Source organism: Electrophorus electricus, chromosome 7 (genome assembly GCF_013358815.1).
Source record: "Electrophorus electricus isolate fEleEle1 chromosome 7, fEleEle1.pri, whole genome shotgun sequence".
NCBI lineage: Eukaryota > Metazoa > Chordata > Actinopteri > Gymnotiformes > Gymnotidae > Electrophorus > Electrophorus electricus.
The window spans coordinates 8,951,022-8,967,589 of NC_049541.1; the positions used below are offsets into that span (position 1 = coordinate 8,951,022).

Consider the following 16,568-nt stretch of genomic DNA (forward strand, 5'->3'; position numbering starts at 1 on the left):
GAAGTCTGTTAATTGTTAAAGAAAAGCTTGTGCAGGAAAATTTCATATTGGAAGGAGAAGTGATACCATCTATACTGGAAAAACCATTGAATGATAAAGAGCAGGTTGTGGGGCTAAAGATAGAACACCAGTAACGAAAGCAGGAAGGAACTAAAAACCACAAACAGCATGTCATTGGACAAGTACAATGTGGGAAATCAGGTCTTAGGTCGGGTGATTCCTGGAAAGCATTTAATAAGGCCAACTCACCAGAAAGAAGGTGAACGATGGCTTGATTTATTCATTAGTAGAAACAAGATGCACATTGTGCAGCAGCAATGTCGCAAGGAAAGCAAGGCCGATGGCTTTAATAGGAAAGTGTGGAGAAAAGAAAAATCACCTGGCAAGAGCTGTGGGGAATGGAAGTGAGTTGCATCAAGTTTTGCTTGGAGCAATTTACAACGTCCTTCCAACTCCACAAAAACTTGGATGGTGGGTAGGTGAAGACCCAAGTGTAAATAATGTGCAGGGGTTGGCACACTCAAACATATCTTATCAGCGTGTAAAGCTGGAATACAGATAAAAAAACTACAGGTCCCACAGTATATTGCATTAACTATGCTGAGGCCAGACATGGTGTTGTACTCTAAAAATGAACAGACAGTTTCCTCTATAGAGCTAACAATTCCATTTGCGGATGCAGTGGATGAAGCTTTTAAATGGAAAAAGCTGACTTTGTGGAGAATGTGAGTTGAGAGAATTTGGGTGGTAGGCACATAAAAAACCAGGAGATAAACATTATGGGATTTCTAGCAAATTCTGCCATATCATTGCTTGTGCAGTTTGCTGTTAGAGTTCGGCATCAGAGGCCATGAGTCCTGTGAAGGAGTTATCAGAAGTAGCTGAAAGGGCTGGTTGTTGTGTCATTGGGCAAAGATGTAGATGTAGATCCAAATGGAATCAGTGGCATGGAGCAGGCATTAACAGTGCCGGCTTTAGTCACTGGGGAGTCCAGGATGGTTCTGTTGTGCTGGAGAACACTTGCTGATATAATAAGTAAAATCCATGTAGAACTGCCTTAGTTGCTGTGAAGGCCTTCATGAATTTTGTGGGCTATGTTTCTAGTGGCATAATGCTCAAAGAAGTGACCTTTAGGTAGTAGGTAAAATCCATGTGGAACTGGCAGTACTGAGCAAGCATTAATGGTGCTGTGGGGCTGGGTACAGGCATAGTCACAGGGATGGCCATCATAGATTTTTTGGGTTGTGTTTGTTAGTGGCATTGTGAAACTGGTTTAGTGGTAGGTGGTGCTAATGAGAGAGTTTATGATCACCCTAGCACAGATCTCAATCCAAAACCAGACCATGAGTAAAATTCAATTTCACCCAGCTCTGCCACTTTTTCTTTTTTAAACAGTGATTGAGAAGTTTTTATTATTATACAGTACATTGAAGGCAAAGAGTAATGTCACTGACGGTTCCACTGGTTGGTCCTTTATGGATGGTTTGTGAGATGTAGCCTGCAGTGCATTAGTACACTATTATACCTAGATTGGCAACATGTCAGATGGTTCCCTCATGGGTCAACTTGCCCTGGGCCCCACCCACACCAGACAACCATACATACACAAACCTACCAATTTTGCATTTAATTTTAAAGTTCTAGCACTAATAAGTTCACACTTGATGATGTTTGATGGAATGGTTCATTTTTATATATTTTGTCAGGGTAAAATTAAACTATAGGCTTAAAGACAAAGCGCTTGCATCATGGACTGAACTTTACTGTAAAATAACTTAGCCTACAACTGACTACCTTCAGGTGTTCCTGTAGCTAATGACTCTTTTAATGTCCCTTTAGAAAATGACTCTTTAGTGAGGGTAAAGCTTTTGTAAACTGTACCCCACATTAGGGCCACCCATTTTACATCAGATTAGGGTAAAATGTAAAAATAAATTAGTAATTTAGTGGACTTTGTACAAGTATTTATAGAACACAACTGGTGTATCTACACAATCTTAGTTGCCCTAAAGAACAAGATTATCTGAATTAGAAATAAAACAAAGATTTAGGTTTCCTGAGGGAGTCAGTTATTAAGTGGAAATACATTTTGTAAGTAGTGTCCTACATGATACACTGTCAATGATACAAGTGGTGGTAAACATTAGTGTACCTTTTAAGGACTAGTTACATTGAAACAATTTTATGACAGCACAAAAATGCCGTCGCGGTACAGTCCATTTACAGCATTCACCTGATGCTTTTTTTTTTTTAAAGCACCTTACAATTATGACTGAATACAACTTGAGCAATTGAGGGTTACGGGCCTTGCTCAGGGGACCAAGAGTGGAAATTTGACATGTGGTGGGGCTTGAACTGTACCATAACCACTGAGCTACCACTGCCTTCACATAAGAGTCTGGCTTATGCGAAGTAATATATTTTAACATTTAAAAGCATCATACATTTTAAATGCAAGAAAAATATTTATAAAGTTAAACAAGCATAATATTTTGAGTAATAAACATTTATTAAACATTTATTCAAAATAGTAAGTGTGTGGTTATGAATAGCTTTGTGTGCTGGTTTCTGTGATGTGTATGGCATGCATATCTCTGGTCATGTTGTTCTTCTCTTTCAGTTTAGCCTGCAGCAGTGTGTGTTCCACCACCCCCATTCGCACATCCATCTCCTGAATCTCCTGCTTCAGCTTAGTCAGACTCTGACGGATCTTTACAACTGGAGCTACATAACAAATAAACATACACCCAAACCAATCATCAGGGTCACAAAATTCTTAGTATAAAAGCCAGCAATCAGTGCGTGAGAGTGTTTGTGTGTGGTTTTACCTCCATCTGACATGCTGCTTCCTTTCTCCTCCATTTCCTGTTTGACTTTTTCTAGCTCCTCACTGATCTACACACAATGTTACAGGAGTGTTAGAAACACTCTGTGAAAGCATTATAGGGTTATTACAGTTACTGTAAAATGTATGGTGGTATCACTTCTGCCAGAGTTCTGGTTCTGTCAGTCACTCCTCCACTGCCGTGCTGATACAACTCCTTAGCCTGATGCACAAACATACACACTATTAACTACACTCTTGCACACAGCCTGACAGATGGGATAAATATAGAGATATCAAATAGTGACATTTCACATTTCAGTGCTGAGTTTTAATTGGCTGTGAAGTTTACCTCGCTGAGTTTTGACTGGGCATTTCGGTAATCTGTAATGAGGTGCTCCAGCTGTGTGTTGATGTACTTCTCTCGACTGCTCACTTTCTCCTGAGTTTTGCTGATCTCCTCCACCAGTTTATCCAGACACCCCTACAACAGACAAGCATATAAACAAAGTTACACAAAAACATAATATATATTAAAGAGTTAGGACACTGGCACATATTTTACTTTCATCTCTCTTTTTTCAGCAGGACATAATACCAAAGATTTATAACGCTAGATGTCAGTTTTTTTAGTAAAAAAATAAAAACACACTTGTCGTTTGTGACTGTAACACACCTTGGCCTCCTTTAGAGATGTTTTGATGCCATCCTGGTGCTGATGCATTTGGCTCACATGGATCCGCCAATCCTTAAAGTTAACACAGTAACTACTCAAAATCAGAAGAAGGTCATAATTGTTTCATTTACAGCTTTAAGTAACTGGTTTTAAACTCATTATGCCTCATTCAAGAATAAGTTAAATTATTTACATTTAAGTGCCCTACACAGTTAATGGTACTGTTGGTAATGGGAAGCAAAAAAAGGAAATTTTCTCTCATATTGTATACATAAGATCAAACTGTTAAAAAAAACAAGAACACAGCCTTTCACAGCCCTTTTCATTTAAAAGATTAGCCCTTGGATAACTGTGAGGGCCATTAATTTTAAAAAGCACTGTATATGCAGTATTTTAGCCAGCCCAGTATCAGCATTACATAATCAATGTGGTATAAAATGAAAATATAAAAAAATATATGTTTCAAATGTAAATATAAAGATCCAAATGTTTAGGATCCTTCACCACTTTATAACTCTAATAATATTTGGTCTGTGGTTGTTTAGGCTCCAACCTTGATGTCTGAGCGGATGGTGACTTTGAGCTGGGGCAGAACTCTCTCCACCTCCAGATTCCACACAGCATAATCTGTAACTGACTCTAGAATCATCTCTGGCCTTGCCCCATCCACCTCCTACACACACACACAGACACAAAGACATGTAAAAATATCCTCACTCTTAAAAGAGGGTCCACTACCAACAACTGAAGAATGTAGTGTGGGGGTGATTTCTCAGGACATGGCACAAGCACACTGGAGTTTTATTTATAACTGGAATAAGTTTATATATATATATTATCATTGAACAAGGATTTCTCAAATAGCTAAAAACATTTGTTCCAGTTTTAAATAACTAAATAACATTCCTGAATTTAATAAGCATCAACTAAGTAATGTATTGCATTAATGTTTGATAAATGATGAGCCAGTTGACTTTTCAGTTTCAAATAAAATTCATGCCAAAGAGTGTGGCTGGATCTAAAACTCACACGTTGATTGGTTCTGGACTTGAGCTCCTCCAGATCAATAATATCCTCTTCCTCATCGGCCTCTTCCTATACAGACAAATACATGTTTCATGTTGGACCACAGAAGTGATGTGTGTGCATGTATAAAGGTGTGCACCAGTGTGTGAACCTCACAATCATCTCCTCCACTTTGTTAAGTGTGAGCTCAGCATCATCCTCCAGCACAGACTCCTCCTCTAGCTCCTCAGAGGGGTAGACAGGCCTGAGAGAGAAAGAAAACGAGAGAGCAAGACTTCATGTTCTAAGCTCTTATTAGTGAGTCTCTTATATATATATATATATATATATATGTGTATGTATGTATGTATGTGTGTGTGTGTGTGTGTGTGTGCATGCACACAAGCTACCTCCTCCAGATAAAGGCTCTACTCTTCAGTGCTTCTTCTGCCAGGCGGTCCAGGACATAACACACATGCTCCCCAGAACCAGATTTCAGCTTAGAGGGAGGGAAATCAACTACTCCACCCTATACGCGCACGCGTGTATGCGCACACACACGCACACACACACACACACACGTCATAAAGACAACAGTACTTGGGGCAATGTAGTATGGGTATACCGTACTTTCATACTGTCTAGGCCTATCTGTTTCTTTGTCTCTCTCACTTTCACACAAACACATGCATGGACAGAGCTCAGTGTTCCTGTGTGGCTATAACTGACCAGTGCCCGCAGTTGGGAGAGGATATTAGAGACAGTTGCATTAGGGTCTTCATGTTCCTGTGGCGTCTCAAATGACCGGCCGCACAGAGTGATGAGCCACGCTGCAACCACACTGAACATGTAGAACTGCTCACCGGGGTTGCTCACTGTGTATGGACTTGCCACAAAATAATGCCTAGGAGAGAGAGTCTTAGAGAAATTAATCTCAATAAAAGTATTGGACATGCATCTCTCAAATGATAGGGCTTCATTGCTTTCATTGCTTCACTGTGGTGCTGGCGATGTAGGCAATATACACAAGGATACAGAGATGTGCAGAGGGGTAAATGCAATGGCTTTTGCCCTCTTTAGACCTTGTTTTCCATACAACAAAAGTTATAGGTCTAATTCTGACCTATGCACTGGTTCTTGTCAACATCTTAAAACAACAAAATTGGTTTTGAATGTATGGTAGCAAGCAGGTCACCTACCCATTCCAAAGTATTTAACATTTCTGAATGCCATTTTTACAATTGTGGCTTCCTAGCCAAGGTCACAAATGTGTATATCTAGCCCCACAATGAATTAGCTGTTTATAGGCTAATGTGTGCCTGCTCCCCTCTAGCAATCACTGCATCAATGAGGAGAAGCAATAGAAGCAGATTACAGATCAGGAGAGAGTTTTCTGTTTGTTTGAAAAAAAGTCAAGATTTTATTTTGATCATAAATGAGGACAAACTTAATTTAATACTAATATATTTGATTATAGCACTCCAGAATCATTACCCTCATGTCAAAATATAATGCTTACATGCTCAGTTGGTGTTTCCAATTTTGTGGTAAAATATAATTGCAGTCTAGTATAGCTTAGACTTTGTATTTATTTAAAGTCACAGGGAACACAGCATAAACTTGAGTGTTATATTAAATATCTACCAAAGCTTGAATGAAGAAGAAATGAGATGCAGATAAGTTAAATTGTTCAAAAAACAGCTGAATCTGCTAATCAGACCTGTGTGAGGGTGAATTTTATGTTGAATTAATTACGCTTTTTTGAGGGACACAAAGGGGAACATGGCCATTCAGTCGAAAAAGTGAAGAAAGAAAAAACTAAAAAATTATTTCTTAAAGTAAATGCTTATATACACTTTACCCAAGGTAAACTACACTGACATTAACTACAGGAGTGCCACAGCCCTAGACATTTATGTAAAAGGCCAGTTTTTTCATCCTGATAGGAAAACATTTATTTCATCAGCACCCATAAATAAGACTTATCTGATTCTGCACATTCAGAATTATTTGCAAAATCTTCACTGGTGGGTTTTTTCCCCCCACTTGTACCATTATATTCAGCTCTGCTTGAGTAGCATAGCAGGTTGTACTGCTATAATACTTATTATACTACAATTTTTTTTTTTGTATTTTACAAAATGATTCCTAGGTCTTTAAATTATTATATATGTTTTAGCCAGCTACGTAGGCCATTCCATTGATATTAACTTCAATGGAAACAGAAATATTGATGTTGACAAGGTTCACCAGCAGAGGAATCAACATTACAATTAATAGCTAGCTACAGTTCTTTTAGCTCCTTTTTAATAAGGCTGTGTCACACCCCTGTCAGCACTCAGCCAAGATAGGACCTACGCACAAGCCAATCACATCCCTCCATCACAGCACACCTCACAGTTACCATCCTGGTCTCAATCACCATAATACTAATTACTAGTCAGTCACAGGCAATAGTGCAACTTCTAAATGCGGGTTTCTTTTCATGCTTGACAAAACAATAACATTTTGGCATTTTCTATGCTTTTAATCATTTTGGTGAGTGGTGTCAACATACATATAACCCTCAAACAGTAATGTCAGGTTGCACTGGTTTCAAAATGTGTTGGTCCTCTAGCAGTGACTTCACATGGTAAAGCGCAAAGCTTTATCCAATTTACACCAAAGTGAGAAATTCTGTAGAAATTAAAAGTTGTCAATTATTCAAAATTGGCATATGTATACTGTGTAAACTAAGTTATTAATGTCAAGCACTCACAGATTAGGTTCTTTGGATCTTTAATTAGTATATTAAATAATGTCAAGCAAAACTGCCAAACTATATTTGAAAAGTCTATCTAGCTGTATTATTTTTAAAAACATTATTTGCCTGGTTGACAAAAAGTACTCTGCAGTAAAAAAAAAAAAAAAAAAAAAAAAAAAAAAAAAAATTTATATATATATATATATATATATATATATATATATATATATATATATATATATATATATGTGTGTGTGTGTGTGTGTGTGGTGTGTGTGGTTTTTTTTTGGTTTTTTTTTAAATAGATGAAAGAGGAAATGAGTGTGTGCTGAGCAGGTAATTTGAACAGCAGAGTTTCCAAGAAGGCAGCATGTCTGCAAGTCCTTATGTTCTTATTTTTATTATTTTTTATTATCTTATTTTATTTAATGATTTTCCCAACTTTGGCATGTAAATCTTATTTAGCTATGTAAGTCCAATAATCACATAACAGGTAATATATATTCTGTAGTTCATTTTTGCAATTTATTTAAAATGATGAATTACAAACACAGAACATCAATTCTAGGTGGACAGGTATATTCTATGTGGTGACAAGTTCAATTTCACTAAAATTATGTGTCACAACCTCAGGATCCTCCAGAACCTTCCAAAAGGTCTCCAGTATAGACTGAAGAACACTGTGTGGACAGACATGAAGTAAAAGTAACTGAAGCCTTTTATCAGGTAGGTTCAGAAGTTAGAGTGACTGTCTTTGGATAACCATTCTATTATTGTAAGAGGCTAGTGAAATAAACAAACAGATTGACAGCTCCTCAAAGATAAGCAAATGATGGGAATTAAACAATTATATTGCAGTGCTGTCAGAATAATAAAGTGCTTCTTTCCACAATTACTGTGAATTGTTTCTGCTTTATCTGAAACGGTAAATTTCATTCCATTACACTTTATGAATCAGGAGTGCTAAAGCAGACAGACCTATTAAATGTTATAAAAGAAACTGTTACACTGGGTGGTGGGTTTCCATATGGAGGGGATCTGGTCTGAGCCGCTACTATTCTCTTTGCATCCGATAAGGGCAACCTTTGAATCATGGGCATTCACGCATTCGGTTAGCCTTTTTAACAGGGTAGATTTTTGTTGATGTGCTAGATGCATCTGTTATTACTGTTATAGCATGATCCAGCATTGCGACGACATTCCTGGGTAATGGCAGGATGTTAGAGCCTTCACATTGAACCTTCACGTGTACTTTAATTTAATGTCAACCTAATTTGCTATGGCCTTAAGCCTTAAACGGGCCTATCCCTGACTGCATGCAAGCGAGAGTCACGAAGCGCGACAATGTGCGGTAAATCCTGACATGGGAAAAATCTAATAACGTAACAAGTAGCATTACATTTTACAGCCTAAAGTAATTCGTGCTGTTACAAGATGGCAGGCAATAAATGACAACCAGCTATACAATTCTGAAACGTTAGCTATGAATTTTGCGTCATTAGCCGGGAAATTAGCTAGCTAGCTAGCAAATACTCTCAAACAAACCTCGCAAGATAGCTAGCTAACTTTTCTAAGGCAAACAAATCTATTCGTGTTTTATAAATTAACCTAGCTATCTTGGCTAGCTATAAAATAGCTAGTTAATGTAGCGAACTACATGATTCAGTTTTAACGTTTAAAAGCATTTACCTGGACAAAGGTTTCATGTTGTGCTTTACAAGAACTTGTTCTTCGTAATCCAGCAGTTTTAATTTATCCAGCAAGTCTTCCATAATCACGAACATCTGATGCTGTGCTCCTGGACCCCTTTCATCATCTTCTACTCGCTTACTATCGTCTGCCATGTTTTTTTTGTCCAACTAGTATCTACTCGGTTGTACAGATTTCATTAACTATGTGCTGATGAACAGGTTTTGTGATTTCGTTGCACTGAAAGCAGTGATTGATATTTCAACGTTAATTATTTGGCTGGCTAATTGACTAGCCGATGTAGGATACGAGTGGTTTGTTTTAGTAACTGTTGTCAGGAAATGAGGGTCCAGTCAGATTAACACGTGACTAAGCGTTTCATGAAGTTGCTTTGCTGAGGTACTGAATATTTTAGATTGAATGCTAAATGACAACCTTTAATTAAGTATTATGAAAATCTGATATTATACATAATTACAAAACCTTTGGAAAATAATTATGGAAACAAAAAGATTGTCTTTTAGTGTATAAGTTTCTTTGATAAGTGTTTGCATCCCTGTATTTAGCTGTACATGGTAGTATGTTAGTGTTGTTTTATGGTTCCTGTAGCAGCACAGGTGCATGATTTTTGTTTCTAAATATATGATATGAGCCACTAAACCAACATTTGATAAAGTGTATCTTCATGTCTATGTGTGTGTGAGAGAGAGAATGCCAGCAGAGCTGCTCAGCTGTTCATATTTATTTCAAGTCATCTTTTTATAGGCAACTTGTCAGATACACACACTCCTAAAAATATACACACTTTCTCTACTACACACCCTATAGATTATAAAGGTTCATGGAATAGGCAGAGTAAATCAGTAATTGATCTTTGAGTTCTGTAGTAAACATTATTGCTGATAACTGAAACTGAACATTTTATGGGTGAATATTTCAGCTGCTGTTGTCTTTGTAGGTCATTGAGTTAGTGTTAATTAAATAGCTCACTAAATTGATAAAGACCTGGGCCTCTTTCATAACAGTCTGTGATGTCATATTGACCAATGAATTTAATTTATCTAATTTCTGATGCTCATTTAGTTGTAAATACCATAAAATATTTTAATTGTTTAAATACATCCACTTCATTGACTGTTGTGTGTGAGAAAACCTTATTACTCATTATTTTAGAGTTGGTATTTCACATTCAAGCAAACACATGATTGTTCTGTACAGAATTGAGACACCATTCTTATACCACACAAAATACTCAGAAAATACATTTTTGTTACTTCAGTACCTTTTAATTCAACTCTTTTAATTGTTTTTTGTACACGAACAATGTGAGTTAATCATATAAAAAAAAACTTAATATAGAAAGACCAAAGCTGTGAAAGAAAGGTGAAACAGAAATAATTTTATTCTCCCCCTTTAGATTTTTTTTAGTTACTTTATCTTGTACATACCATATGTAACAAGTAGAGACTGAAGACTTCTGAAATACTTTACGCACACACATACACACACACACTCATACTGGCCAACTTAAAACCTTATAATTACCACCCTATGTTATAATTATGACCACCTTACCATATGACCACCTTACCATAAAAACAAGCAGACATTTCCCCCCTCTCTCTCTCTCTCTCTCTCTCTCTCTCTCTCTTTCTCACACACACACACACACACACACACACACACACACACACACACACACACACACACACACACACACACACACAAAAACATATCATTGTTGCAATTGAAATATCTAAAACACTTCCAAGTAGAAATGCTCTCATGTCTTATAAAGGGCTGCTTGCAGATCTGTGAGGCCTTTGTCCTGCTCAGTTTAGTGTCTTCACTTTTCCAGTACTTTTTTTATCAGCTCACAGACTAATTATCATGCCCTTTATGGAGTGGAGCAGGTGTGCATATGCAAGTGATGCTTCAGGGCTAGGAGTGACAAACACTGGTCTTTGCAGTGACATGATCCCCATGACTGGGAGCTATAATTATTAGTGATTTGGGAATTATGATGTACAGACAACTGTTGCAGTCTCAATAGTTGGCTACATCTTGGATTCTTTTATCTTTGCCACAATTTTTTGAGACTGAGAGGTTTTTAACAAGTCAAATTTGCTATGAAATAGGCTATTACATCTACACTCACACACATACACATTCTAACTGTCTCGTTCACTTATAATTTCTATTACTCTTTCTCACCCTCTTTTAAAGTACATCATTCATCTCTAAAATGTGAAAATCTTTTTCATGCTTCTTGTTTTCTCTCTTTTTCTCTCTTTCTACATATCTACTTCACTTCTCTGCCATTTCCATGGTGAATCTGCTTTGCCCTTCTTCTAGAATACGAGTGGCTCCCTCCTCGGATATAGGCCCTTCCCGCTTACTTTCTGTAACAACCTCTGTGTAGGTGACCTCTGGGCTGGACTTTCTGCCTTTGGGTGGTGTCACTGCAGTCTCGGCCGCAGCACCCTCCTGACCTTCGGCGACGGCACGTTCCTTCTTGAGTTTGATAGTGGGCGCTTTCTTCGTGATGTTCTCCTTCAACCTCTCACCACTCTGGCGCATCTTCTCCCTCTGCTCAGGGGGAATGATCTTCTCTCCCAGGGTGTTGATCTTGGTACCCAGAGTTTGGCCTGTCTTGCTCAGACTTTCCTTGGTTTTGCTGAGATTCTCACGGGTTTTCTCGCGGGTCTTGCTCATGTTTTCCTTAGAAAATGCTGCTTTGATGTTCTCAATCCTCTTCAAGCCAGTTTGCTTCAGCCGTGCTGCCCGTGATGACTCTGCTTCCTCGACCACCATGTATTCCTCGTCAGATGAAAGATCTGCAGGGATCTCGTATTCGTCAGGCTCCACCTCCACATTTGCAAGCCCCTCCCCTTTGGGGGTTTTTGTTACAGCAACAGAGGGAATTTGAGTCTCACCCTGAAGAAAAAAAAAAGACAGACAAAGATAGAAGACAGAGAAAGCAGACAGAGAGAGATAAAGATTGTGGGGAAAAAGGTGGATAAATTAATCCAGAGGTACTACAGATTTCTCCACCCTCTCTTTCACTAGGAGTCAGATATAAAACAACAACAACAACAACAACAACAACAAAGTAGCTGGTCAGTTAAATTCTGTTCCAATTAACTATCACTGATTACTAAATCAATTGGATTCAAGGTGGTGAGCTGAAGACCTTGTTCTAATTGCTTAATTTCCAAGTTACTTCCTTGCATATCTATTTTCCATTACTTAAGGAAATATAAGATTTTATATTTAGGTTAAATTCAACATATTGCCTAAAAAACATACCTTGACCATCAAGACTATGCAAATGCATTACCATTACTCTCAGTATGTGTGCATGAGTACCTGATAGATGACCACTCTGAACTTGTTCCTTGTGAGAAGTTCATCTTGCGTTGTCTCTACTTTCTTCACCCGAATGTTCTGTTTCTCCACACGTGAACGCACCTCCTTTACATGAGTGCTCACCCGCCGGGCCTTCTGCAACAGCTTGTCCACTGTGGTTGCTGTGGCACCATGATCCTGAGCCAGTTTGAGGACCTCTGATTGGATGGCAGCAACGGATGTCTCAAGCTGCTGTTGGCGTTCCTCCATGCGCTGCTGGCTGGCCTGAACACCATCGATGATGGTGGAGACGCGTTCTAGCAGCGACAGGATAGACAATGCTGACACCGGCTGACCAGACTCATCTTCAATACCCAAGATAACGTCTCCTCTCTTGTCCATCTCCAACACTCTCACACACTCAGATTGTGGCTTGGAAAAGGTAGGTCCTCACACACACAGAGATTTTGGGAGGCAGTAGAACAGCCAGGCTGTGAGACCTGGAGCTGAAGACTAATCAAACGCAAAGACCCGCCCTCCCAGACAACCCTTACTGACTCACACAACCCACACACACATACACACATACTCATCGCAGAGATATAAATACAACTGTAAGAGGACACTGGAGCATTTTTGGAGGCAGCAGTACAGGGAAATGGAAAGCCCCACTCAGAGTGTGTGTATGTACATGTGGATTATATTAAATTGGTGAAATATTATATTAACCTTTATGAAATATTTACAAATGGAGTGGTATAGTGTTTGGTGTGGGCTGTGTATGTATGGGTAAGTGTTAGGGCAGTTACTTTGGCTTCAGAAGGCTTTGTCACTAGCAGACCCCTAGGAAAATTTAGCCAAGCCAACTGAAGACAGCAGCTGCAGCTGCCGTACACACTCACTCACACACCGTAACCTGAGCTAGTGTGTATTTTCTCCTTGTGGAATTCAAATCCAAAACCAATTCTTATCCTGACATTTAAAGACTACACATCCCAGTGTGCACCCTGGTTATTAGGTCCATGTGACATAGAATAGCTGTTAACATTTTCTGGGAAACCCAGTTAGGGGAGGTGAGAAAAGAACCTCACAGTATGCAACTAGATGTGGTAGACCAGCGATGCCCAGCTCTGGCCCTGAAGGTGCAGTTCACTGCACCAAATACACCTGATTCAACTCTTCAATTAGCTTCCTCCTTTAGCTGCTGTGTTTGATTTGAGAAATCACCAAACCGTACTGCACTCTTTCCAATCATCACAAGATATGTACATACATATATGCATTATTGTAATATTCTAATGAGGCATTTGATATTTGTCAGGTGGTACCGTACATAATCAGATTTGGAATAAATCAAAAATATTTTCACTATTTTCACTATAGTGGTTTCACTATTGTTCTGTGTAATGTGCAGACAGGAATCAAATGTGAAATTATTATTTTTAATGTACTAGTTAGCAATTATTAGACAGAAATTATACTGTTTTCAGGTATTTTGACATATTTGGAAAACATTTGTTGTGTACTATTCCAAGGCTAAAAGGTCATGTTTAAGAAGTTTAGTACATGTCTGCATGAATTCCTACATGAAGTAAGACTATGTACCTAAATCATTCAAACTAGCAGTTATCAAACCACTGATCAAGAAAGCTAACCTTGACCCATGTTAGTTGTCAAACTATAGGCCAATTTCAAACCTTCCTTTTTTCATTTAGAAAGTTGTAGCTCAGCAGCTAAGCTCATACCTGCATCAGAACCAAATACATGAAGACTTTCAGTCAGTGCATAGTATCAAAACGGTGCTAATTAAAGTAGTTATTGTCCTGTTGTTGACCTTTAAACTAGGTTGTGTCTCTTTGCTCATATTGCTTGACCTCAGTGCAGCATTTGATGCTATAGATCACATTTTACTATATAGACTTGTTAGGATTAAGGGAATAGTCCTTTCCTGACTTAGGTCTTACTTAACTGATTGTTACCATTTTTTGAACATAAATGGTGACATTTCAGCATACACCAAGGTTAGCTTTGAGGGTCTGGTCTAGGGTCCATTCCATTTCTTTATATATACTACATCTGGATAAAATTATATATAAACTGTGCTAGTTTCCACTGTTATACTGATGACAGTTATATGTTTCAGCAAACCAGAGGGCAACATCAGCTAAATATTATTGAGAAATTTGTAAAGAACATTAATAACTGGATGTGGAGAAACAAAACCTATTAGAATCGCTCCTATTAGGCCCATGGGCAGCTAGAAGTAAACTCTCTGATTATGTAATACATTTTGATGGTTTCCCAATTACACCATATTAACAGTTAAAGATCTTGGTGTAATTATCTACCCCAGTCTGTCCAGTTTGAAGTACATGTAAATAATAATTCTAGGATAGGCTTTTTCCACTTCAGAAGCATTGTGAAAATAAGAAATATACGATTGCTACATGATGCAGACAAGCTAGTTCATGCATTTATCACCTCCAGATTGGACTTCTCTAATGCCTTGCTATCTGGTTGTACCACTAAGTTCACAGTTAGTTTAAAATGCAGCAGACAGTGTTCTTACTAGAACTAAAAAGTATTTTAGTATTTTATCACAATACTTCAATTTTAGCTACATTGACTCCCAGTCAAATTTCATATTGATTCTAAAATACCTGTAATGACATACAAATGAGCACTAATGGGCAGCAACATGGCTTGGTGGTAAGCATGTTTGACTCTCAGCACTATTGTCTTGGGTTTGTGTCTCTATTGAGTTTCCATGTTCTCCCTGTGTCTGTGTGGGTTTCCTCTGGAGTTTCTAGTTTCCTCCCACACTCCAAAAACATGGAGGTTATGTCGGTTGTGTGAATGTGACCTGTGTGTAAGTATATATAGATATCTGTGTGTGAATGTGTGCTGTAATGGTTGGTGCACTGTCCTGGTCTTAACCTCTTCTCCTTCCCCTGCACATGGTACAGTCCCCCATGGGCCTGTGGCTTCTGCTCTCATCGGTGTGTGATTGATTGTAAAAGCTGATATCTGTCTGTAAAGTGTCCTTGATTCTGAGAAAGGTGCTTTGTAAATAATAATAATACAAAGCACTGCCCCACCTTATGATCTGCAGGGGCAGTGTTTTCCTATAAAGCTCCTATGCTATGGAATAACCTTTCTGTAAATGTTTGAGACTCAGATACAGATATTTAAGGCTAGGATGAAAGCCTATTTGGTTATTCAGGCATTATATTAAATACCTTTCATTTTAGGTAAAGGTGTAGATCTAGGGGTTCATGGACAGTAAGAGTTATGGTTTGCTGTGATGCTGTCAATCCACCTATTTTTTTGTCCGTTTGTTGGCAGAAATTGGCAGTGCTGATGTTCCAGGGAGCTCTCATGTCTGTATTGTATCTGGCTATATCCTTTTAGCTGTGCTGCTATAGCTAAAATTAAAGTTGTTGGAGTCCACTCTTGCTCATTAAAAACCCTATTTTATAAACTTTAGTATTTGGCCATGCCTAATATCCTCTTTCTGCCAGAGTAAATCTACTCCAGGTGTCATGTTGCTGCTGTGCCTTGTCCCATCTCTGCTGTGGTTCCTCCCACTTCCACCTCAGACACCCTCTCTCCACCAACCTGGTTCCCTCCCCATCTCTGAATAAGGAGGCTCTATGCTGACTGTACAGTTGTTTGTGCTAGATGGGTTTCTGACACATGTATTGAACTACTAATTGACTTCTAGGAACCAAAAATGAACCTCTTACACTTCTTACTAATTTGGTGCTTTGTTTATATTGTTCCTGTCATGGTGTCCAGTGCTGACCAGAGGATGGTCCCCTTTTTGAGTCTTGGTTCTTCTCAAGGTTTCTTCCTCATGCCCATAGGTAGTTTTTCCTTGCCCCCATCATCGTCTAGGGCTTGGACTCAGATATCCGTAAAACTGCTTTGTGACAACAGATCTAAAATATTTTGAATTAGCATTTTGATTATCTCAGTATGTATGTGCATGTATAAATAAATGTAATATCTCATCAATTCAGATACCTATATACTTTGTAGCTGGACTAGACAACATCCATGGGTTTGAGCAGAGTAAATGTGAGAGCCCCCCACCCCCATAGTTTTTTACCAGTCAGCCAAAACTGTAAATATGTATGTAAATATGAACAAGTTTGGAAGCAGAGTTCCAGACTTCACTTAGAAGAGACCAATTATCAGCTTGCATTATCAGCAAGCCATTTTTTCCAAACAATAAAAGCAGACAGTTGTTCTCTTATGGACAAAATCACAGATGACTGATG

The 16,568-nt window shown here is 38.4% G+C and overlaps 2 protein-coding genes across 2 annotated transcripts; both read right to left on the bottom strand.

The window, feature by feature from the left end:
• Window positions 1–2,321: 2,321 nt before the first annotated feature.
• Window positions 2,322–9,267, bottom strand: ift57 (intraflagellar transport 57 homolog (Chlamydomonas)). The gene is made up of 11 exons (XM_035528747.1): window positions 8,938–9,267; window positions 5,235–5,409; window positions 4,916–5,034; window positions 4,683–4,770; window positions 4,530–4,595; window positions 4,054–4,173; window positions 3,501–3,572; window positions 3,177–3,308; window positions 2,985–3,047; window positions 2,829–2,895; window positions 2,322–2,724 (listed from the first exon to the last, which is right to left on the bottom strand). Exons 1-11 carry the CDS (start codon window positions 9,090–9,092, stop codon window positions 2,543–2,545), a joined length of 1,239 nt encoding a protein of 412 aa, XP_035384640.1. The 5' UTR covers window positions 9,093–9,267; the 3' UTR covers window positions 2,322–2,542.
• Window positions 9,268–10,197: 930 nt separating this feature from the next.
• On the bottom strand, window positions 10,198–12,820 carry cavin4a (caveolae associated protein 4a). Its single transcript, XM_027020851.2, has 2 exons — window positions 12,307–12,820; window positions 10,198–11,874 (listed from the first exon to the last, which is right to left on the bottom strand). Exons 1-2 carry the CDS (start codon window positions 12,685–12,687, stop codon window positions 11,245–11,247), a joined length of 1,011 nt encoding a protein of 336 aa, XP_026876652.2. The 5' UTR covers window positions 12,688–12,820; the 3' UTR covers window positions 10,198–11,244.
• Between the last annotated feature and the right edge of the window lie 3,748 nt (window positions 12,821–16,568).

Excerpts from the sequence above, each read along its gene's own strand:
- ift57 (XM_035528747.1), bottom strand. The coding sequence starts at position 9,092 with ATGGCAGACGATAGTAAGCGAGTAGAAGATGATGAAAGGGGTCCAGGA. Across the intron at positions 3,309-3,500 it reads CATCTCTAAAGGAGGCCAAG|GGGTGTCTGGATAAACTGGT; the intron begins GTGTGTTACAGT and ends TGTCTGTTGTAG. Across the intron at positions 3,048-3,176 it reads CCCAGTCAAAACTCAGCGAG|GCTAAGGAGTTGTATCAGCA; the intron begins GTAAACTTCACA and ends TTTGTGCATCAG.
- cavin4a (XM_027020851.2), bottom strand. The coding sequence starts at position 12,687 with ATGGACAAGAGAGGAGACGTTATCTTGGGTATTGAAGATGAGTCTGGT. Across the intron at positions 11,875-12,306 it reads TCAGAGTGGTCATCTATCAG|GGTGAGACTCAAATTCCCTC; the intron begins GTACTCATGCAC and ends TTTTTTCTTCAG.